Below are 24,395 nucleotides of genomic sequence, written 5' to 3'. Positions count from 1 at the left end.
TCCTCTTAGTGTACAATTTTTTGCAACACATAACCTTGCACACATATGAATTACTATTTATATCTTTTTTCCCAATTACATATCTCCCCATCCCACAATTTTAGGATGCATAGCATTACCAAGCTTGGGTGAAGCCTGAACATGGACGGATATTTGGTATTGCTTGTAATGTGGTCCTCGAATTTATTGTACTAGGACCAAGCCATTAGCCCATTCCTCTATCACTGTATAAGGGCCAATCCAATATACCTAGATGAATCCAGGAACATTTCCAAACTCATCCTCTAAAAACACAACATAGTGCAGTTTCAATCTCATGATAGTCACTCACAAGGTTGAAAACCATAAACTCCATCATGCATAGCAGGGACTAGCTACTATGACATCCCCACTGACGTCTTCAGCGTCCAACAGTGGGTGTAGACCATAGTATAAAAATATGCTCTCACACATACAAATCCACACACCCACACATAGTTGAGCATCCATTTATACAAAGTCTTCATATTGAGTTTCTGTCGGCACTCCGGAGGTGAAGGGCAAACTCAACCATGATGAAGGCTAGCACTAAAGGAGAAGGCTAATCAAAAGGTAGTCCAAAATCTCTTCATTCAAGCTACAACTGCTTGTGAAGTCTAAACGCTTTCATTTTAGTCTCTCCCCAACGGTCCAATCCAAGTTGGCAATAACTTCTTGTCCATATTCTGACATAGGCATTAATGAAAGAAAATCTAGGGGATGATACACTTAGAAAGATAAGAAAATGTATTGGCAGGGGTTTTAATCACATTGGCAAATTAAACTGTTCATGAAAGTAATTGAGAATGGCCAGAAGCTACAAGGATTCTGTATCTTTGTTAGATTCTTCAATCTCCTCTATCCGCCACGCTATTTCCTCTAGTGGCTTTCATTTTTTCATCTTGCCTTTTCAATGACGTGTGCTTTAGAACCTTTTGGACGATTTCAAAGAGGCAAGCCACCTACTCAAGATAAAAAAAAATTTTTTCAAAGAAAATACTTCTATTAAGTATGAAAGAAACTCCAAGAGTAAATCTCATTGGAGGAGTTCATCATCCAAGGCTGAGGCTGAAATTCTACAAATTATAGATGCAAAATGCACGTAACGAATTGAGAAGAAACTATGTCTAGAATAGAACATGGTCAATTTTGAGTAGCATGATACATTTTGTCTGAGACAAAAATGGCAAGAAAGAAAACCTGGTGAAGATAATATATGTGCATAGTCCCTGGAGTACAGTAGTCATAAAATGTAGTTAGATCATGTCAGCATTTTACTACCAAAGAGCAGACTCGAGATCATTGGTCCAAGCCAAGATGAGAGAAATGATGCAGAAATCCCAAAAGAGACGAAGACGAAATTAACTTTGAGCCTTTCGATATCAAAAAGCATTTGTCACGTTTGGGTAACTTCCTTACATCATGGATGGCTCACTAGGTTTCAAGGCTAAACTTGCACAAATATGAAAAGCCACTCAAAAGTTTAGCTGAGATGGCCTGCTAATTTGTTTTGTTAGTATGCAGAGTTCTGCTCAACAGGTATGAAAATGGTCTGCACAGGTTAACCACTCAAAACAGTTGCCGGTGCATAGAACAAATTATACGCTTCAATCACTTCCAAATTCCACATTGCCTCCCTGTCTGGAGATGAGGACAAGTCCACAATTTTGTGCACCTGAAAGAACATTCATCCCAACGTAACGATCATTCCTTTTTTGGCTACCGTCGGATAAATAGACTCTCTCCTCTTTCACAAAAATTTTATTCTCCGGCCAGTAAGCAATGCAACTTTTAGCTAAACTGCCCTCTGCATATTACCCTCATTAATGTGTAAGGTTCTAACCTTGAGTACGGGTGAGCCGTTGCTAAGTGCGTAACCTCCTACCACAAGCACGTACATTCCTGTGCCATAAGAAAAGGACGCTATCATGTGCAGCCACGGTAAGGGAAGTGTGCCTAGTTTTACGAATCTGGACTCTCGAAATAGAGAACAATAAGGAAACACAAAATTATTTTCTGCCTAAGATGCAGCTATTTCGTCGATTCATGGACATACAAATTTCTCTACCTACATAATCAAAGGCAAGAAGACAGTCAGCTGAGTGAATCGACAACGCATTTTGCAAGGAGGTGTTATGAATGTGAAAAATTGACGCTAATGCTACCTCTTTTCCAATGCTGCTCTGGGAAATCCTTGGAGAAGACCAACTCAATGACTCCACTACCATCGTCTAGCAGTTTGCGACCTTCCTGTGCTCCTGTCACCAAAACACCCTGCAATCAACAATATAGGAGCCTATCCTAAACAGGATTCCATTTTTCAATTGCAAGTGCAGATGAAAATGCTAACTAGAAAAATGCGAAAAAACAGCCCATGAATTCCATCTGTAGAGCAATCTACAAAAGCTGTTGCAAATTGCAAAGAGGCAGAAGCTACAAACTACAGAGAGATGAATCAATTATCAGATTACCTGCAACCAAGCTCGCTGGAAAGGACGGTTACCGAAAGCCATCACAGGGGATACAACAGGATTGGTTGTAGGTGCAGAGACGTGTTGCAGTTGCCCTACAAAGAGCTTTAGGGCAGCAAGATTGTAATCCATGGCAAGAAGCACAAAGGCTCGGCTCAAACCCAAAATACAGTCAGCCTAAGAGGGCATTCCCACGCTCATGAAATGCTCTCCCTATTTTCACGCTCATCAAGTTTTCAACTCGTTCCCTTGCACATCACCTTGTTGCTTGTAAGAGAAGTAGAGGCCTCCGCTAACATTGGATATTTTGCAGATGTTAGGTGGGATAATAGGAGGATTGCTTGACACTCTGTGAGAGCAGGTCTATGGTTGCGGAGAACCATCCCACAGGGTCCGACACGAGGGAACAACAACACGACTTTCATGGCATGAATCACACCAAATCTTTCATAAGGGGCTTCCATTACGCATGAATGCCCTCTAAGAAGAAGGCAATCTCAAACTCAAAGAATGTCAACTTGGAGGATGCCAGTGGTAGGGCACCTACCTACCAGGGTGGCGGCCCCCAACTGTGTGCAGCGTAGGCCACGGACGGGTGTCCCTCAATAAGGCCAAAAAGAGTGGGTGGTGACTTTTATTTCTTATTTTTTTGGAGGATGACTGATTTTCCAAGTTGATCCCAGGTATTGCATTTGGGATGTTTGTCAAGTCTAAATACTTAAGCTTGGCCTAACTTTTCTTCAAGAAATGTGCACACAAATCTTCGCCTCTCCTCCCAAGTTGTATACATATTACTAACTCAAGATACCCCAGAGTCCAACAAGCTCCAATTGCTAGAGAACTTCCCTCATGGGGGGACTCATTATTGCTAAGGTTTTGAAGGGTCTTGCTTAGGTGATTTATGATTGGCTCATGAACATGGACGACTTCCAGTTGGCTAAAATATGCGGAGACTTGCATGGCTCATGGTTCACATGGTTTTGGTGGTTGGACCAATGCATGGATTTACACACATCAATGCATGGTAGCTAGAACGCGACTCTTCATGGTGGACAGGGGGTTTTGGGCCTCTACATATGCCGTGAGCTATGGCATCTTGAGTCTCTTTTATCGACCTGTGCAGGTCCAATTGGGCTTTAGTCTTATAAGAGCCGTTTTTATTAGTTTCATGATGTACAACAAGCTTTGCTTTGTAATAGGTCTGTAGTAGAGTCTTTTATCAACTTATACAAGTAGGACTACAACCTCTATAGAGGTGCAAGTAGAATCTTCTTGTGTTGATTCTTCTGTCATTATGAGTTGGTGATAATCTTCTAGCTTTCTCTAATTCATTATGCCATAATCACTTCTTGTTGTGGGGAATCCATATTGTGTAAAACGCAATTTTATGTGAGTTCTTCAATTTGAGTTGTGAGCATAATTATCACATGCAATATAGATTAGGGCTCTAAAAGCCAACATTGGTATCAAAGTAGCGTCAATCAAGACTCTGAGTGCAAGTCATGACGCAAAGGATTTGTGTGGGCATAGTCCGTGAGCTTTGACTTGTGTTTCATTGCCGTTGGTGTTTCTCTAGAGGTTTGAGGTTCGTATGAGGGAGGGATTTACAAAGTAGGGAGATTTTGGTGATGCTCTGGTGGTGCTCGTGGTTTCCGAGCTTGCATATTTGACTTTGTGTAAGATTTGCATAGTGTTAACAGCCATTGAGCATGTTGATGAATCTGGCTTGTCCAAACCCTATGGGTTTTGAGCCACAAATGGCTCAAGATCGAGGTAGCCGCCAGGATCATCTAAATTGGCAAGGATAACACGAGCCATTTGGACCCTATATATGGATAACACAAGAGCCATTTGAAGACAGAGGGAAGGTTGTGAGAATTAGCATATGCCTTGGTGCCATATGGGCCCACGCAGTTGTAATAAGAGAGAGAGAGAGAGAGAGAGAGAGAGAGGTATAAGGAATAGGGTTGGCCCTCCCTTCAAAAGGTGACTTGTATAAAAGGCCAAGTAGTTGACTTTGGTCTTCATTGTTGTATGCACCCTTTGAGAAATACAAGCTCTCTTCGTTCTCATGTGTGAGATTGAGATTTGCATGCTCTCCTTGTTTGCCTTTAGTGTTTGCCACGATTCCCCTTCACCTTCATCTCCTTCTGCATCCCCTTCCCTTCTTCCCTCCCCCTCCTCTCTTTCTTTCTCACCTCCTTCTTCTCGATGGAAACCCCATTGCAACGATCTGGTAGGCACTTGAGTGACACGATTGAAGGCTTCACTACACAAGGCTCCTTCAAGGAGTCGCATGGGAGTGAGGAGCTCCGTTGGCACACTTCCAGCATCCCTACGACACGTGTGTCTTCGCGAGACCACACATCTCTGGCACCGTTACCATGGAGAACGAGGTATGCTTTTGTGTTTGTTTAGCTTCCTCCTGTAAACAACCCATTGCACATGGCCTTAGGCTTTGTTAGTGGAGATTAGGAGTGGAAAAGAGTAAAGAAAGAGTGAATTTAGAGTAGAAAAGCTTACGTTTCAACTTCTTGCCCATAAAGCCATTTTCATGCATTTGAGCTTGTTTTTTATTGTTTCTTGATGTTTGTTTATATAAGAAGGTAGCTAGAATGATTGCGAAGCTGGTTGTAGTGTCAAATCCAATGAAAACACTTGAAAATGAAGACTGCTGTGGAATTTCGAAGTGGTTTTGGGTGCTTGATAGTCCAACTTGTAGAAATCACTCGTTTGTGTGCCAAAAGCTATTGTTTTGTGATGTTTTTTTGTTTGTGGTAGGTAGTTTAGGTCCTTGGAAACCGCCCTATGCACACAAACCTGGAACAAATCTTGAATAACCACCAAGAATCATCAGAAGAAAGTCGGCGACAGTGTGTGTTTCCAAACAGTTCCTATCCCGCTGACCTGTTGCCATAGCTTAATATCCTGCCCACCCGTCGCCTTAGTCTCTATCCCACCAACTGACACATGTTAGTCACCTAACCTGTCGCATTAGTTATGATTTGTCAAGGATTTCTATACCACCAGCCTGACAATTGTTGACTCGGCATACCCACGTATCCCTCCGACCGGTGCCATTTTGGTATCCCTCCGAGGCAAGCTATCCCGTTGGTAGTTAACCCTATGATCGGTGTCATCCGTCCACCCCGCTAACCTAAATTATGCCACCATCCGATGCTTTAGTGTTAACCTGGTGGCATACCAACCTAACCCAACCCGTCGACACGTGTCATCTACTATCCCATCATCTTACTGGAGGGATAGCTATGGGAACAAATTCTCTGACAAAAAATAGAGAACTGAATTTGAGGTAGGATGTGCCTTACATGCACTTGACACCCAGGAGAATTTTGTCCAAGGATCTTAAGCTCGGGGATAGCATTTACACGGAGCCCACCTTTCACCCTAGTTTTAGTTTAGCTCCAATAGGTAATTCAATTCCCAGCTCTCATTCAGTGTTAGGGCCCCGATGTAGTGCTCCCTCTAGCTCAGATGAGACTGAGAGCTTGAAAGAGGAATTGCAAGAACCAACTAGCTCGAGGGGCTTCTAAGCCCCCTACACAAGCATAGCTCTACCTCATTCTCTTGCTCCTTCCATAGCCTCTAGATTAATGGGAACCATATCCAACATGTTTGACGGTTAGGATGAACGGATTTAGAACAAATGGAGGACACTTTTGCCAGTATGCCTAGAGAAAGGGGAGGCCAATGACAATCAGTCCTTGCGCTACAAGGAGGGACTGAGGCTGTTTTTGTGGACTCAGGACCCACAGTCTTCAGTGGAGACCCTGGCCCATAGCGCATGGAAGACGAGGACCCGTTGTCTAGTCTCGATGGTGACTCACGTGTCAAGGGGATCTTGAAGGAATGCTGAAGGAGCCTCCACTCCAAGCTACTTCCTTGTGAGAGCAATGCAAGCATGAGCCGTCCACTTGTGTCACGCAAGCGGCTTTTGGATTGTTGCAGTGTGTTTCCACGAGTGTGTTTCCACGAGAGAAAGAGAGAAGAGGGAGAGGGGAGAAGGGAGGGAGGAGGAGAAGGGAAGAGGAGAGAGAAGGGGGATGGAGTGGCAAACACAAAGGCACCACAAAGGAAACAAGAGAACACCCACCATCTTGAAGAGAAGAGGGAGCTTGTATTCCAAACTTGTGCAAACAACAATTAAGATGAAAGTCAACCATTTGGTCTTTTATACATGTCACCTTTTGAAGGGGGGGCCAACTCTTTTCCTTTTAGCACTCTCTTTCTTTACATTTAAAAGGCTCTTGGGCCCATAGTGTGCCAAGGCATATTTGCTATCCTTTCCATCTCTCCTCTATTGTTCCACTCTTGTGTGTCGGAAATAGCACTTGTGTTAACCATATAAGAGTGCTATATAGCGCTTGTGTTAACCTCCAGCCTCTGAGGCCGAAGCTATTTGGGGCTCAAACCCCGTGTGTGAGGATCAAAACTTGGAGTGGAGAGGCGATCTTGAGCTACTTGCGGCTTGACCCCCATGAGGAAAATAAGCACTTGATGTATTTGTGGCAATTTGCGGCTTGAACCTGTGACCACTTGGGATATTTGAAGCTCAAACTCCCTAAGCTTGCACTGTACTCCTTCCATGGCTGCAACCATTGAAGTAAATCATGAAGCCTAATCACCTCTAATCACTGGTTACCTTGCATTCTGCGAGACTATACTCTGTGGATGTTAGCATGCCCCCCTTGCTGTTGCTGAGCCACCCTCAGATCGGACGCACTGGAGGAGGTGTGTGGAGAGGATTGTTTGGAGGACTACGTGGCAGTCTAGTTAGCATGGAGTGAGTCGAGTTAGGTTTGAGTGGAACTTCCAAAAATGGGTGGCGTGCATGTCTTCGTATGTGCGGATGTGGTGGCCATGGAGATTATAGATGCAGAGATAGAGGTGGAGGTCCAAAAACTGAGTGAGACCTGGGGGGTTTAGTTAACCCTAGGTAGCTACGGTAAACCTAGGGGTAGGGGATGGGTTTATTTTTTTCCCTGAGGAGTAAGAGGAGAAGGTGGTTGAAGTGGATCGCTGCAACATGGGCTGGTATCAAGCCGTATGTGTTGTTGAAGAACTGGAGGCGGAAGCAAAATCCCTCTTGTGTCATCTCTTTCAGAAGCTTGTACTTTGGATTATTGTACAACATGTTGGGGTCCCATTGCTGGAGCTCGGGAATTCGGCCCAAGTCCATCGACACTCCATGGGCATGTACAAGGGGTGGATCCGGTGATCTACGTGGGCACTGCGGTAGTAACGCCAAAGTTGCTCCTTTTTTAGGAAGTAGATGCGCCAACGAAGGGAAACTGGAGCATCGGGGGAGAGGTGGTAACCTCCTCTTGTGTGCTTTGGATGTGCATGCCGCCAATCGTTGAAGGACTGGGTGATGAACTATGTGAGGGGGCACACCTCCAAGATTTCATAGAGGTGGAGGTGGGAGCCTTCGAGCTGCTGCTTCCAATGGGGTGTGAGGGCACTATCTGACAGTTCCTGGAATGACTGCAGGGTCAAGTCTCCACTGTACATTTTTGGGCTAGGAGGAGGGAGGAAATTGAGGAACCTCATCATCTTCAATCGGCATTGGTTCCTCCTCTAATGTCTCTGTAGATGCCGTATCGACGGGCGTATGTAAAAAATTGGCTACCTTTAGCAGCGTATTGAGGGCCTCTTCTGGGAAGTCGACCGAAGCAGTAGATGAGATGGACGGGGAGGTTTCGTGCTATGTGGTGGTGGTGTTAGAGGCATTGGAAGAGTACTCAGGAAGATTTGTGTGAGGCAAGGGGGGTGGGAGGGGTTGGGTGATCTAGGGGAGGTGGTTGTGGAAGCTCAGTAGGGGTGCGGAAAATTTAAATACTAGAATGGCTTCTAAGCCTTCCTCCTCAGCAACTTCCTTGGGGTATGCTACATGGATTGTTTCAAAATTGATCATCAACGTCTTGAAGAGCTTGTAGCACCTAGTTAAAGAGGATTATTATGCCGAGGGGATGGTAGGTGGTGGATTAGTAAGCCGCAAGATGCCCTTGTGTTTGTATTGCAAAGGCTCGGCCATAGGTATGCATCCAATTAATGTCAACTTGCAGACTATCTAGAGTGCATATCCATGGGCTGAGCTCCTGGTGCTTTGCTAATTGCATCACATCATCGTCCGTAGGATAACTTATGGACTCGTGATGATGTGGCACCATGCCTAGAAATTAAGTGAAATGGGATGGGTGGCAAGAGTTTGGAGGTCAGAGGGGCAAAGGAGAGAGAGGCTAGATGGCTGAAGATCTAATGAGAAATAAAACATGGCGAGAATGGGGTGGCAATGATCAGGATTACGGGGCAAAGGATGGTTTAGAGGGCGTTAGGAGGGAGTGGCACAAGTAGTAGTGGGCTGAATGTATTTGTAGATTTCAACACTGGTTTGGATTTTGAAGTAGATAGTTTGGCAAGGGTTGATCTCATTGAGGATGAGATGAACCGTAGCCCATCATTGATATTGGAAGGTGGAAAATGAGATTTTGTGTGCGGAGTGCATCGAAGTGCATTTGGAGTGTTTGGGGGATAATGCGTGGGGTGAGTGTGTAGGTGTCTAATTGTGCAAAGACCTCCCTATACATCCGAAATTCCTGCTACACTCACGGTCTTCGAACCCTGAGTCCTCTGGGTAGCCGGGGGTATGCAGCCGCTCGATCTGTTCCTGTAGGGACACGTTCAGTGCCCGTTCCTATGCCAAGGGATCCTACAATGTCTGGATATGGCGTTTGTATCCTTCCTGAGTCCGTGCTTGCTATGCCTCTGCTTGCACCTATTGCTCTTTTGCCATTCGGAGGCTAGACTCTGCTTTGTCGGCCTAGTCCATGAGCGTTTAGACTAGGGATTCGCTTGCGGCAAGCTCATCTTGAGGTTAGTGACAACTCTAGCTCCTCAGCTTTTGTGCGGTACTCCTCTGCTCAATCTAGGGCCGTTTGCCCTATCGCTTGGGTGGCGACCATTAGGGTGTGGCTATTGCACGCGGAGAGCTGTGCTTGGAGGAGAGTCACCCTCTTTGTAGCTCATGGTGAGCACAATGATCTGAAGAAGTAAGCCGATGAAGATGCAACCATGGACCCTTGAGCAGTGCACCTAGTGGATGCACCTCAGTGACAACACTTCGTAGACCTAATCCTCAAAGGAGAATGGCTCCTCAAACAACAAATGAGGTTACCTCAACTGATGAGCTTGTGGAACACATAACATCCAAGAACCTCGAACAATGAACACATTACACACCCATGGTCCACTACGAAGGGCACATCTGCTTGGGGACGTGGGAGGATTCGAACGACGACAGCCGCTCGAGAAGGGAGATGCATTGCTGCATGAGCTGTAGCTACTCCTCATGTGACTAGTGTTCACTGAAAACTTGCAAACTATATACAATGAACTTGTAACATTTTCATTTTCACTCGTAAAAAATATTTTCGCAATTTTGTAAAATTTGCAAAATTTTAGGTAATTTAGTAGCTAAAAAATCGACAAATTCTCATGAAAAACCTTCAAAATTTGAAAACCCAAGTTTTGTGATTTGTTGAGAAAAATGTTTTCAGTGAACACTGCACTGACATAAAGCCGGTAGTACATTTATTTAGCGCCACAATGCAAACTTTCAAGTACGCTCGCAAATCTTAAGCAAATGATTTTCACGTCATGATCTTGGGCCGTAGATGGAAGCTGGTTTCTGGACTTCGACATCTCAACGCTTCCCTTCGAGCTGTCACTCCGCTAGTCATCCATGGAGTGTCTCAGGCTTCCATTGCTACAATTCAGGCGGATTCAGACTCTAGAGATCGTGAGCTTTTGAATGAAACAGGTGGGCTTCCCTTTACGCTTTTTGGTTTACACTCGACCCACTTCTTCACATCGTAAATGGTAGCTTCATTTGTTAGATTCTGTGACTACCAACCAGAAATAGCCTGTCCATGCCGTCAGCATTAAGAAGCTTTTGATGCTTTTCTGGAAGCACATTCGTATACAGTACACATTCCACGCTTCTCTCTCTTGTTCTATTATGCGTTTGTACCTTCTAGCACAGATAGAAGTCAAATCTAGATTTGCGATTTTGGGGGTCTATATTTACAGCCTTGGAGAGGGGTTGCTATTCGAGCTGTCGGAAGCACTTTCCATCCAGTGGACTGCCCTCCTCTTTGACTTTATGATGTGAAAGCAAAGGGTAACGACCCTTGAATCACGCATGGTCATATTGCCCCTTTTTGGAGAGCAGACGAGACCTGGGTTTATGAGTTGCTATGATCAGGTTAGGACTCGAAGCTTTACATGTTACACACGGTCAAGGAACCAATAAACCAACAAGCTAGGATTGGAGTCCTCCTTGATGCAGTGGGTTTTGAAGGTGTGCATTGAGCCATTAATACCTTTGGCGTGCCGTTGCACAAACACAAACTACTCTGTGTCCAAACCCCACCCTCCTCATGAGGTGAACCTTAGTGAATTGGAACGTGCAATGGCCTACACAATTGTGCACATTGGTAGCCATAGCAGTTGATACTTTGATAAGAGTTGCAACGAGCCTTCATGAAACTGCCAGTTGACATTCTTGTGATATAGGGATGTTGAAGTTAGATGCCACCATTCCCAAAACCTAGTGGGATGCTTTGCACAGAGCCTCAGATCCCCCAAGTTAGTATGTAGTATAGGGGTGCCTCTGAGAATCCTTTTAAGTTGTTTAGTCCTTGGGGATTCCCGCCCCACGCACTACAAAGTGGGGCTAAGGAGTCTATTCCAACCAAAGGCAAAGGGAGACCTAGGGTTGGAAGGCTTTGGGTTTGCTCGAGTGGCAACGGATTGGGATTGTGGGTGATGGACCATTGACCCAGCACTAGTCACCTTGGGACAAGATCAATATGTGTGGTGGCCTTGGTTGTGGGAGGGTGGTGACTGGTCCCCTATGAGAGGTACAGTGGGACCCGGGTGAGTGGTTTTGGCCTGTAGTGCAAGGCACTTGGAGAGGATTACAAAGGTGTCCCTCTCATATACTACGTACATCAGCCATCACCTACAGTTAGGTGCGGCCGCCTAAGAGAGCGGCATTGCGTAAAGCAACAAGTGCTGGGAGAGGTCATGACCAGATTTGACCGAGCAAACGCGAGTGAGTGGGATTTGCCATTGTTGTGTAGAGAGAGACCTTGAGACAATACCACATTGTCTATGGAGCTGCCCCGCAACACACAGGATTTGGCAGGCACCCTCTAGATTGTGGCTCGGACATAAGGGTGCTGTAGGACTTCACTTAAGGCTTGACAGCCTGGTTGACAAACGGGCGTCATGCCTATTCAATGGAGATAGTCTCGCCGGCTTGCAGGATTGTTGGACAGATGGTCTTCTAGATCGACGTGCATAACTCGATCCTTGCATCCTGTCAGCAGCGTGTACCCCCACCCAAGGATAGTGTTTGAGAGATGGTGTCCAACATCACTGCTTGGAACATTTGGGCCGTTGCAGGGTGGTGATGGGAGGCCAGCACGTATCTCCAACAACCACCCTCGTTGCCATCTATACCTTGCGTGCCACATGGGTGCAAGGGATGATAATGGGTTCTCCAAAAGGCACGAGCGTTTCTGCAAGGCTTGGCTTGCAGGTGTATCTACCCATTCAAATTGAGGCATTTGTTGTTGGCCCTATTTCTGAGATTCCCAAGGCAGGGAGCTGGGTTCTCTAGAAGCAGGATGGACAACAACTACTTTCTTCTACGATCAATTGCACACGGATAGTCAATTTGAATGGTTGGTTTCCTCTCAAGCATTCAAAGAACGTTCTTTTCTTTGGGAAAAAAATAACACATCTAAAATGCACAAATCTGTACTATCATCAGCAGTAAGAGTTAATTTGCCCATGCCTTTAACGGATAGGCAGAATTACTAGCACATGCCTTTTTTAGCACCTATAGCAGCTCTGAAAGACCTGAACAAATCCCTCTTGGAGGTCAAGTGTCTTTAAGCTCCACTATCAAAGTACCATGTGACGTGTTTTTCATTCACATTCAGGGACACGTGCTCATGTGTTGCATCATAGCTGCAAACCAAAAAAGACCACTCATCTTGCTCAAAGTTTGCTGAGTCATCAGCCCAACGGTAGAGGAATCATCAGCCAACCTTGATTCTTTCTTCTTTTCTTTGCCCAATCTGTTCTTGCATTCAGTTATATAGTGACCTGGCCTTTCATAGTAGTGGAATTTCCCTTCTTGTTGGGCTGCCGTGCATTAACCCTTGCTTTATTTGATTGTGGTCATGAAGTTCCTTTGATTGGAAAGCACTTGAATTTCTGCCTTTGCCCTTGTCATGGGCAGCAACCGCCTAATATTGCCAGCCATTGAGAAAGATTTACTTGTTCTTGTTTGTTCCTCCTGCAACAACAAACTCACTAACTTTAGGGGTTGAGCATTACCTCTTGAAGACAAAGTAAGAGGAGTGTGAAAATTCAGGAAGGTCTCTGGCAATGCCGACAATGTCCTAGAAATCAGTTCCTTATTTAGGAATTTCTCCCAAAGATCCTAGATGATGATCGGCCATTTTGTCTCCTTTATGCATCTCCAAATTATGAGGCTCCTTTTTGAGAGAAGCAACTCCATTCTTGGCATGAGACATGGTCTCAAGAATCTCCCATGCACAATACAAGGTCCTACATGAGCGGATGAGAGGAGTGATGAGTCTCTTGAATGAAAGAGGGCCTAAGCATCATGTGAATCCCACCTCCTCTGATCTTGTGCGGTAGTAGAAGATTTTGTAGTTCGCTATCCAACAGCTTGCTGTCCATCGTTGACACATGCCGCAATTGCAATATCTAGAAGATGAAGCTCATTCCCATTAACATAAGATTGTATGCATTTCTCTTTTTGAATCTGTACGACGGAAATCGAATTACGGACAACTACATGGACAAGCTGTATGGAGCATGACAAAACTAGCAATGGACATGGGCAAAGCTGTGTGTTGCAAGAAACAATGAGTCTCTAGTGTATACAGTCCCAACCCTAGACAAATGGTTGCATTAAGAATCTTGTGCCGCCTGTTGCCTCTTTTTGCCACTACCCGCATGTTTCCTCTACCCTCTACCCATCTTCTGCTCCTACTCGTCTTCTGCAGCCTGCTCTACCCTCCACTTTCCTCTATCCTACTCTCCACTCTCCTCTACCCTCCACTCTCCTCTATCCTTCACCACTCTCCTCCTCGTCCTCCTACTCCCTCGGACCTTCTTGAGTCCTCCTCCACCCTCTCTCTCTCCTCTTCTCATACTCTCCTCTACTCTCTCACTCTCCTCTCACTCTCCTCTACCCCCTCCTTGACTCCTCTTCCTCCTACTCATACTCTCGCTCCTCCTCCTCCTTTTCCTATTACCTACGCCTCTCCACAATGCCGAAAGATCCATATTGGAGCTATGCCACCTACATTGATAGTTATGCGGGAGGTGGTGGCTCCAAGAAGTGGAAATGAAACTATTGTGGCATAAGCAAAACGGGGTCCGTCACACAGCTGAAAGACCATTTGGCGGGTGTTCCCAACAAGGATGCATAACCTTGTGAGTTTGTGCCTCTTGATCTGATGAATAGCAGTCATCTTGGAGATAGGCGTAGATAATGTGGTGCAAGTAGTGACAGATAATGGCAACAATTGTGTGGCTATGGGTGAGATGTTGGAAGATGAGTTTCCAAAGATTATGTGGACACCATGTGCCTCACATTGCCTTGATCTTTTGATTGAGGACCTAGGAAAGATAGCTTGGATTGGTGCCATTTTCTTGACTGCCTGCCGCAGTATCGTGAAGTTTGTCACGAAGAGACCCAAAATCCTCAGCATCTATGTCGCCTATAGTGACCTCGAGCTATTGAAACCTTCAACCACAAGGTTTGCTTTCATGTTCATAGTAGTGGAGAGGCTTGTGCGAGTGTGCCAGGGCTTGCTACTCACGGTTGTATCTTGGGAGTGGAATGATTGGGATGACAAAGGCCATGCAACGTCCATCAAATTTGCACGCATGATCATGGATGAAGCTTGGTGCATGAGGCAAAGGCATTAGTCAAAGCTGTTAATTTTAGCTACACGGTGCTTCACATCACGGACATGGAGGGAAGCAAGTTAGGGCTCTTGTACCAGTTTATGGGCAAGTAAGACTACAATTTGTAGTTTACTAAATTTCTATTAAAGACTAAAGATCATTGCTGCAATTTTTAGTTTTTGTACGTTGTGTGTGATTTCGGGTCCAAGACATCCGTGGAGTCTGGAATTATAGGTGGAATTGATTCCACTACCCAATTCATGCGGTGGCACACGTATTGCATCCCCTATGGCATGCTGAAGATCAATATGAAAATGAGGAGTTGGAGGAGGGGCTGCAACAATACCTACAAAAGTGGATGGATGGTGACCTGCAAATACAACGAAGATTGGAGGATGATCTTTTGTTGTTCTGCATCATAGCCTCTCATTTGGTCGAACAGCTAGGCTCCGACAGCTAGGCTCCGAGAGACGCAGTTGCTGTAGTCTGTCTCCTGGTGGGAGAAATATGGCAACTGTGCTCCTACGTTGGTAGACACAACTTGAAACTTTACTACTTGTAAGTAGTTTGAAGTCGTATAATAATAAGTTACTGATATCTATCTTTGCTTGAATGAATTACGACAGAAACGCCTTCCTCTGGGCCTGACCTATTCTGGGTCCTATATATGGCCTAGACTGGCTGTTGGTTGGTCTATCCCATACGTGTTGTTGTTTTGTCCCATACGTTGTTGCTGTACCTATCTATGCACTGCACTTGCTGCAGAGTTGCCCATAAGGCAGCCATGCCATGGCTGCAAATGGCCATACCAGCCCCTTCACAACATGAGGCAAAGCTGAAAGCCCCCTATCCAAGGATTGTCTGTACCCGTCGCTGGTGCAGGGTCATTGAGAGATCGGCTACTATCTGCTTGTGGATCAATTTGAGCACCATCTGAAGCACGCGAGACTTCCCATCTGTATCTTGTACTGAAATGGTGCAGTCCTGCCAACTGACAACAACTCGGGAGTCAGTAAGCCATAGTGCACCTAAGATGGTGTTTATTTGGGTGATGACAATAGAGGGACACTCCCAAATGTGAATGCGTTGTGGGAAGATACAGCTTGGTGGCCAAGCATTCATAGTTGCCAGCCGAAACGGAAACAGTAGAAGCAAAAACGCCAGAAATGGAGTTTTCAGCTTGAGCAAAACGGCGAAACGAGAAATGGCAATATAGTACAATTTATGTGTAAAAATTAAATTTTATACATAATATAATTATGAATATAGTGCTTAGAGTGACATTTATGCTACTTATCGTCTACTATTAAGTCGTGACTTACGCAACATGCACGATGCTTCAACATCTGTGATTCTATGATCTATCATTCATGAATGATGCTTCAAGATTCAAGAATCACCAACAGTTGCAACAATCTGAAATGGATTACAATTTGCAACTGCATAAGTAAAAAGCATCATAGTATCTACTATGTCAAGATTCCAAATTCATGAACCATGTGGCATGTCACATGTGACATCAATGTGAAAAAATTAAAAGCACATCCATAGTAGCTACTTGCATCCATGATCATGAATCATGTAAAAAAAAAGGCAGCCAGGTGCCAAAGTAAACTCAGGAGTCAGTACTGCATCAGTGATCATAAGAAAAAGAAATAACATAGTCTAGACTCTAGACTAAGAGAGTCTAGAGACTAGGATGCATTTGAAGTGTCCCTAGGACCTAATCTAGTATTACTAGGTTAGCACTGTCGAACTGAAGGTACAATACTAGTCTCATCTCCATCATTTGCATCATCCATCGACTCTGCATCCTTTGGCTCCTCGTCCTCAAATGACTCATGGGTGTCACTGTCTGAAGAAGAGGAAGCCACCGGCCATGGAGCAGTAGCAGCACTCAGTCCAGCAGCAGCAAATCCATAGCTTTGTTAGGATTCTTCTCATCTCCTGTCTGTACTATACGGAGTGAGGGATGTAATGTGGGTGTGCCTGCCTGAAATGGTTTTAGTTTTCTCTTCTTCTCTTCCTGGAATTGTGCTGATAGTTGGGGGGCTTTGCCAGGTCTGTTGGGCAAGTAGGCTGGATGAAGGGGTGTTTGTATGGCCTGGTTAAGGACTGGATATGAGCTGGCAGGAACCATATGAGGCCAGCTAGTAGAGGACTGGTCGGGCCCAGTCAGGGCATCCGACCAGTCTAGGTTGGGTCAGCCAACCAGCAGATCGGGTCAAACCGACCAGCCAACCAGGGGTGTAAGCTGGGCCAGTCGGCCTGACCGAGCAGACCGACCAACAGGGCCCCCTCCTATAAATAGGACACACCTTGGCCCTTTGCTGTACTCCATATTCATGCAGGGTTTTGTCTGGTAGACAGCAGAAGTTCCAGCATCTCTCTTTGTATTCTATTTCACATTTTTTCTCTCTCTCCTTTCGCATGTTTCTCTTACATCTCTGATATGGCATCAGAGCACAAGGTGGCTTGAAGCCTTGGACACAAGGCGAGCGCATGGGACAGATAGTGTTTGCTGCTGATCAGAGAAGGCGTGGACTATACGGGACAAGGAGAAGTGAACAAATGGAGGCATGTGGAAGATAGCGACCTTGCAAGGCAACAGTGGCCTCTTCTTTCTTTCTTTTCCCAACCACCCTTGTTGGAATATGAATGGTCACCTCCCCACTTGTGAGCCCCCAAATGAGGTGTGCATCGGGGGGTGGACGAGAGAAAGAAAGAAAGTTAATTAAAGTCTTTGGAAGACCGATGGGTCTATGAGATTGTGAAAAATACAGTGAGCTGTGGTAGTGGAGCTCCTAAATGAGCATCCACCCCAATGCAGAATGCAAAAAAATGCAAAATGGCAGTACTAAGTCCTAGGTACAACATAGTCATATCTCGACTATAAATATCAATCTCAGCATCATTGTCGACATCTTTATGACCATCATCGTCATCATCAGCAGCAGTTTGAATTCTCAATTAAGGAATTCTTCCTATGAACTTTTCTAGCTTCCTTAACATGTTCTTAAAAACAAATAGAAGCTGTCCTATAGGTTTGTCCTACATAAAGCATATTACTTAAAACAAGTCCAAACATGGAAAAGAGATCCACTATGAGAAGATAGAAATGCAGGACCCTCTAATAAACAAAGAGATTCCATCCAAACTTCCCAATCTGCCTAATACACTTCCATGCTCACAGACAGAATCGTAGCTCTTAAGCCTTGCTCATCAAAGGCCAATGCTCTGCCTCATGCGTATATTATAATGCAAAGAATATGATTAAAAATCCAGCTGTAGAAACACTAATCCGTTACTTCAGCACCTAAAGATAGAGCAAAACTTTGATGATGATCCAATTCAATAAAGTTGAAAGTTGCATATATGTCTCAAAGATCCAGCTCATATGCAAAACCAAAGCACACATAAAAAGCTATTGATGGTGATATTTGCTTCCCTTTATGCTACAACACAAATCGATAACTCCATGCTAGTCACCCAAGGTCAGCAGCTACATTATAACACATGCGCCCTTGGTTCATCGAAATTGCTAGAAACAGTTTCAGTTTAGTAATGTTATGATTAGCAGTGAAGAAACCTTCATGATCTGGTAACAGGAAAAGCAAAGGCTGACAGAGAAGGTACTAAAGAAAGTTTAATGAACATTATATGCAGACACGATCCCACAATTGTGCCAGGTTTCCCGCTCCTATTGGACTATGATGCGAAGGTCCAAGGTCATCCTCTGGATCTGACCTTGCAACTCCAACTAAAATGAAATCAGCCAAGTCATAGGAGTGCAACACGAACTCCATCATTACTTTCATATATCGTAGTTGTTTCTGTCGAATTGACAGTCCATTGGAAACGTAGGAAGGATAGGGATCTTCATGGGCTTCTCAGCCATCTCAAGCAAATCTGCGATCGGGGGGTGATCCTGAAGGGTTGTTAGAAAAGGTGGCCTCTCTCACACAGACGGTATCTCGCAGAGGAAGACTGATAGTTAGTCCAGGAATTACATGTGGAAGTGTTCACTATGGAATCAATGCTTCATCAAGTGTGTGTACTTCACAACATTCATCTATATGTGCGGACTAGCAAATAGACAATGCTCAGAGACAATTATAGAAACAACACTGTATATTTCTGTCCGTCCACAAACTGGACAAGATACAATACCAAAAGCTTCTTCTGCTAAATGCCTAGCACCTCTAAATCTCTGAGCCCAGCGTATGTAGACTCTCCGTCCAAAGGATCCCTCCACCTTGCTGTCTGGAACGTCAGCCTAGGTGGGCACCTCTGTCAAGCCAAGTCTACAGCTCTTCAGCCCTCTTCTCTCCTCCAGGATGAGGCTCAGATGATGTTGATCTGCTGCTCCTTGGATGGCTGCTCCAGGTGACGTGGTTTGAGGTGTCAAGGGCCACCTTTTATAGGCCCAAGGGCCTGCTCAAAAAACCGACCAGGAGAGGGGGATCTAGCCGACCCAATCAGCCCCTCCCTCGCTGACTCTGCTACCTCAAAGACCACCCCAAAGGGCACACGAAACAAGGGCCTTTGGCCCACAATTCCATGCAGGGCACAGCCTTGTACCCAGCCTATAAATAGGCCTGGTTGGCTGGCTATACCCAGCCCAACCAGCCTGTCTAAACAGCCCGATACCTCTGCTGCTGTCCCCACCATAACCTCTGCCTGTTGCAGGCTGGTTTCACCATGTGGCACTGCTCCACACAGCAAGGTACCTTGCTGACATCACCTGCCAGCTCATTGCCTCTGTTCCAGCTTGGTTCCCCTGCGGAGATCTGCCTCAGCCAATCCCAAACAGCCACGTAGCCTCTCCAAGCCCCTGCTGTCCTCCATGGTGTCTTCCATCTGCTAGATTCTTCTTTGGCTTGCTGCCCACATGGCAGCCCATGTGCTGCCCATGTGGCAGTTATGGGGTTTTGGCCCGTTTCCTCTCCTACCCAGACCAGCAATGCTTGGCTGGTTTCAATCATGAGGTGCTCAGACACCGCGATAGGATACTCCGAGCACGAAGACAGGAGCAAACTTCTTCCTCGACTGATACCTCTCAGAGCTCTATCACGGAGTTCTTTCAGCCAGATCACATAGACCTCCACGAGGCGAGACCTCAACATGACCGTGACCCGGAACTTTAGTTTCAAAAGAGAGTTTGATTGAGTATGCTTTTGCTTTCTAAGTTAGGAATGTAATTTTGCCTCTTTGTAGGAAGCAATACATAAGTGTAAAGGGTCCATTTAGCTTTTAATGTTTTAAATGAGAGAGAGAGAGAGAATTCCACAGAGAGAGAGAGAGAGAGAGAGAGAGAGAGAATTCCAGTTTTTTGGAAGATTTGTTTCTTGACTTGCTTGTTTATTTTTGCTTAGTCACCTTCTTCCTTTCTTCTTCTTCTTTTTTTTTTCCTTTCTCTTTTGTTTATTTGACGTATTTTAGTAAGCACCGGGTTTGCCCAAGAGACTCTGCGGGTCTTTAGAAACCCAGTATAGTTGCTTCTGCTTGACCACGGATGACGACATAATGTTGCTTTGCTTGCTAGGTATGTCTTCCTTTTGTTTTTCATAAAAGTTTTTGTTTACCTCTTTTTTCTTCTCTTTTATTTTCTGTGTAGAGTTTTGGTCTTTAGAACAACAAAAAATCTAAATTTGTATCTAGTCTTACAAAGGTATATATTGTTTTAAGTAAATGAAATGCTTTCTTATGCGCAGTGGCTGATCATAGGATTGCTGCTCCAGAAGAAACGTCTTTTTTGAAGCAGCGAACAGAAGAATGGCAGGAACTAAGACAGGAAAGGCTGACTGCAAGTGTATTCGCTTCAGCCTTAGGCTTTTGGGGAATTCCAAAGAAAGTAGAAATCTGGGAAGAAAAACTGGGTCTGAGAGAGCCGTTTTCTGGCAGTGCCGGCACAGACTGGGGCATCAACAAAGAACCTGCTGCAGTCCAGAGATACCAGGAGATTACTGGAAATAAAGTAGAATATTTGGCATTCAAAATTTATAAAGAAGGAAATGAAGGCAAAGGGTGGTTGGGAGCATCTCCAGATGGCCTTGTAAATGAAGGTTTGGCTGGAGCCTATGAGAATGGTGGCATACTTGAGGTAAAATGCCCTCATAACAATGGGAAACCAGAGTTTTCTGTGCCCTGGACTGCAGTACCTTATTATTATATGCCTCAGCTACAAGGCCTTATGGAGATTCTAGAGAGGGATTGGCTAGACTTGTGTGTTTGGACACTAAATGGCAGTGCGATATTCAGGGTGGAACGGGATAACAAGTATTGGGAGTTGATATATAGAGTTTTGCATGATTTTTGGTGGGAAAGTATTGTTCCGGCAAGGAGATCTCTTGCATCAGAGGATGTCGAAGTGAATATTTTCAAGCCAATTGTACAGCACAGATTGACACCAATTGCTGTAAAAGAAAGCAAAAAACTTGCTAGAAAGGTTTTGTTGGTTACAAAGGTTATAGAGTAAATATATTATACAGCCAAATTTGGTGGATTTGCAACGCTGTTGTCGAAGGGATCCTGAGGGTGGTTGCATTTTGACATACTTGTAGCTTCTTTCATCTTCAAATTGCTCGTAAGAAGTGCTAATAGTGCAAGCCTTTATTTGGGAGTTTTTTCTATGCCACTATTACTTTACCAGATAGCAATCAGCATGGCCTTCAAAAATGCATTGAGCTGTCATTTTTGTAGGAGCCCTCCATGCCATACATCCACTACAATATGTAATATCCAGTTTTCATGGGGTTTCTTGGCCAAAGTGCTCGTGAAAATGTGTTGAACATGGCAACCAAGCTTGTTGCAGAATCTTTGAAATTGATACTAGTGATGAGTTTGGAAGACACAAGATGAAGGAAAGGGAAAGGATGTTGCCCATGTAGAGAAGAACCTTGAACAAGATTGATGTGTCTTCCAATCGAACTAGATGTAAGAGACCTCCTTAAGAAAAAGAATGGTAAGTTTAAGAGTCTATTTTGAGTCTCTGGTGGTTTTGGCATCACCATTGTGTCCGAAGCAGGCCAAAACCCCCAAAACGACTTCTGAATAATTAAATTTGGCCTCCCGGAGAGGTCAAAATGACTAAATCAAGCGCCCGACATGAGTGTGCTTAAGAAAGCAATTTGGGCACTTGGCCTGGGGCCAAGTGCGCAAATCGCTTTCTTAAGCACATTCTTGTCAAGCGTCGATTTTGGTCATTTTGACCTCTCCAGGAAGACATTTATGACACTAAAAAACGCTCGAGCGGGAACTTCAAAAAGTCAGTTTATCTGTTTCGAGATTTGGTGTAGCATTTATGACAGACTAGAATATAAGAGCGGGAACTCCAACATGTTAGTGTGTCGAGCATCTCTATAGAGATAAAGACGATTTTTTTGAAAAAAGAAAACTATTTCCAATGTAATGTTGGCCTCTCTCTCATTGAGGCATGTCTATTTTTTGTCTAACCTAAAAGGCCCCAAAATGAGCTCCATCTTTCCTAATGAGCATCATATATCTCTATTTGAGAGACATGTGGACCATGATCCTTGTATGCTAGCAAAACTGGATCAACTTCAAAGGCATGGATCCCCTCCATGAGCCATGCAACCATCCCTAGGTGAAGTCCCGCTACATCCTCTACGTGTGCACCACAATCGTGAAGGTCGCTAGCCATATCCTCTGAGCCGTAGGGCAGCTCCACAGGCAGTGGGGGATCGTCTTTAGAACTCTCTCTATTCAACAAAGCAGTTGCCATCCATCAACATCTACTCTAACAAGAGGCCAATAGGCAGTTCCCCATGAGCCAATAATCAGAAGAAATAAGAAATCTTCCATCGTCTTAGGTTGGTCCAAAGACCAGGTCAAAAGTGGGAGATGACCTTGTGGGGAACATCTTGCTCAACCTTGTGGCACTCTCTCGAGGGTGTTCAAGCGGCTGCCTCCAGTTGAAGGCGCTACCCAATGCGAGTCGTGTACGAGAAAAAGGATACATCCTCTACCCTGTCCAATTTTCCTACTCGAGCTGGCCAGAACCACTCTCCAGGGTTCCATTGAATGTCCCAAATAGATCAACCCTCCCATAGCCACAAGTGCCTAACCACTCCCTCCGGGTTCAAAGAACAGTGTCCGGACCAATGTGCCAACCCTTGCTAAGGCGGCCCACTATTGTGATCCAATGCCACTCCAGGTTCTCAAAGGCCACCTCATCCTCGCCCTCCCTCTTAGACTCCCCCTACAGCAGGCCTCTTGGCTCCACCATGTAAAACCTCTGACGACAAAATCCAAGGGACTCCTGAAAAAAATGAACCTTGAGAGACACATGTCTGTGAGAACTATCGAGACCAACTATGAGGGGTCCAAGGGCTACATAAATCCTCCCACCAAGAGCATGGATTGCTGCATCTATCTCAGCCATCCGTATAGCTTCCCCCCCGAAATGCGAAAGAGCTTGCACCACTCGGGTCTTTGTATCCGTAGGGAGCTGTCTCCAAGTCCCGAAAGATCTAGTTGGGCCATTTTTTTGCTGCACCCAACCAACGTGTGATACATCCGTGACCTCTGGGTGCCAAATGAGTGACTGCCTCTTAAACTCCTCCCTGCAGGAAGGGCATGCACGAATGAGTCCCCCCCATCAATCGTTGCCAGACCCTAAAAAGGCTTCTCATAAGGGGAGAGCCCTTTCTTGTGAGGGGAGTCTTTGAAAAGATCTGCCTATGGGACTGCTGCCATTGTCCACCTGTGTGCAGTGTTCCTAAGAAGCCCTTGATGGAGGAGGAGCTTCTAGGGATCTATCGTTGGAGTAAGACCATGCACCACTAGCTTGCCTAGGAGGGATCTGCTCTACAGCTCTGGATCAATGATACCCAAACCTCCTCGTGCCTGCGGCATAATCACTCTCTACCATGCCGCTTGTGGTCTAGTATTTTACGTGCCATCCAATACAGCCCAAAGGAAGTTACACACCAAGCATCTCAATTGCCCCATGCACCCTCGATGGAAGCACAAGCATTAGGCAATGTACCAGGCCATGGCAAGAAGGACCTAGTTGACTACCAGTTCTCTACATGCTCCAATGTAGAAGCTTCTGCGCCACACTCTCTAGAACTAGGGAAATTCGATACTCTACTAAGATAGCAATGGAAGCCAAGGTGTCTCGCTAGTTGCCCCCATGGAATCCATTGAAAACTGAAGGAAGCACCCCAATCACAGACCTCGTGAACCTCCTTTGTACCCATGAAGAAGCTAATAGATTTGGTCCAGTTGATCCGTACCCCAGAGGCCTCGCAGTGAATAGCCAAGGCCCCCTTGACTGCCTCCAGGTTTGTGGTTGATCCCTCCATGTACAAGGCTGTGTCATTTGCAAACTGTGAATCCTCCTACCGATTCGACCTCTCTGTTGAAGCGTTCCCCACTCAAAGGCCTCTATGAGAATCACCTCCGAAAGGGACTCTGGGTTCTCTACGACCATCGTGAGATGAGGGACACCATCATCTTCCACTACCAAAGCCACGGACTATGAGAGACTCCAACACTGTTCCAAAATCCTATTTGATGGAAGGAAGAATGGACCTATAGTCTCGTGAGAGCCTTGGGGATCCAAGCGTCACCGGGAAGCGAGGGATGTGGCGTATCCAGTCCACACCGTTAATCCTTGATACCAGGGACAAAGGTAGACCAAGTGGGGACGAAGGAGAATAAGGCTCTGCTCCACAAATATCAAAACAGTGGCGGGGGTGCCCAGTTGGAGGAGGAAGACTCCTCTCCCGTAGATAGTGACCTCTTAGATGTGGTTCCCATCTAGTGCCAAACTCACCTTAATCCAATCCCTCACTTGTCTCCTTGTAGGTGTGAGGCCAACTATTATACCCACTACTGTCC

The 24,395-nt window shown here is 45.3% G+C and overlaps 2 protein-coding genes across 3 annotated transcripts; one reads left to right on the top strand and one right to left on the bottom strand.

Moving 5' to 3' along the window:
- Window positions 1-1,376: 1,376 nt before the first annotated feature.
- Window positions 1,377-2,742, bottom strand: LOC147900901 (recQ-mediated instability-like protein). The gene is made up of 4 exons (XM_087376173.1): window positions 2,490-2,742; window positions 2,184-2,292; window positions 1,862-1,920; window positions 1,377-1,693 (listed from the first exon to the last, which is right to left on the bottom strand). Exons 1-4 carry the CDS (start codon window positions 2,619-2,621, stop codon window positions 1,580-1,582), a joined length of 414 nt encoding a protein of 137 aa, XP_087232299.1. The 5' UTR covers window positions 2,622-2,742; the 3' UTR covers window positions 1,377-1,579.
- Window positions 2,743-10,048: 7,306 nt separating this feature from the next.
- On the top strand, window positions 10,049-21,495 carry LOC147900900 (uncharacterized). 2 transcript variants are annotated; one of them, XM_087376103.1, is made up of 2 exons: window positions 10,049-10,329; window positions 20,270-21,495. In XM_087376103.1, exons 1-2 carry the CDS (start codon window positions 10,167-10,169, stop codon window positions 21,004-21,006), a joined length of 900 nt encoding a protein of 299 aa, XP_087232229.1. In that variant the 5' UTR covers window positions 10,049-10,166; the 3' UTR covers window positions 21,007-21,495. The 2 variants fall into 2 exon arrangements, with proteins under 2 accessions (XP_087232229.1, XP_087232228.1); XM_087376102.1 differs by having other exon boundaries at window positions 20,243-21,495.
- Window positions 21,496-24,395: the final 2,900 nt, after the last annotated feature.

This window comes from Dipteris shenzhenensis, chromosome 6 (genome assembly GCF_047967505.1).
Source record: "Dipteris shenzhenensis isolate YYH24624 ecotype China chromosome 6, Dip_SZ_1.0, whole genome shotgun sequence".
NCBI lineage: Eukaryota > Viridiplantae > Streptophyta > Polypodiopsida > Gleicheniales > Dipteridaceae > Dipteris > Dipteris shenzhenensis.
The sequence above is the reverse complement of the archived record's forward strand: the minus strand, read 5'-3'. Positions and strand labels throughout refer to the sequence as shown.

Coding starts and splice junctions, on each gene's coding strand:
- LOC147900901 (XM_087376173.1), bottom strand. CDS start 2,621: ATGGATTACAATCTTGCTGCCCTAAAGCTCTTTGTAGGGCAACTGCAA. Junction 2,293..2,489: donor TCCAGCGAGCTTGGTTGCAG/GTAATCTGATAA, acceptor TGTTGATTGCAG/GGTGTTTTGGTGACAGGAGC. Junction 1,921..2,183: donor AGAGCAGCATTGGAAAAGAG/GTAGCATTAGCG, acceptor CTTATGGCACAG/GAATGTACGTGCTTGTGGTA.
- LOC147900900 (XM_087376102.1), top strand. CDS start 10,167: ATGATCTTGGGCCGTAGATGGAAGCTGGTTTCTGGACTTCGACATCTC. Junction 10,330..20,242: donor TGAGCTTTTGAATGAAACAG/GTGGGCTTCCCT, acceptor TCTTATGCGCAG/TGGCTGATCATAGGATTGCT.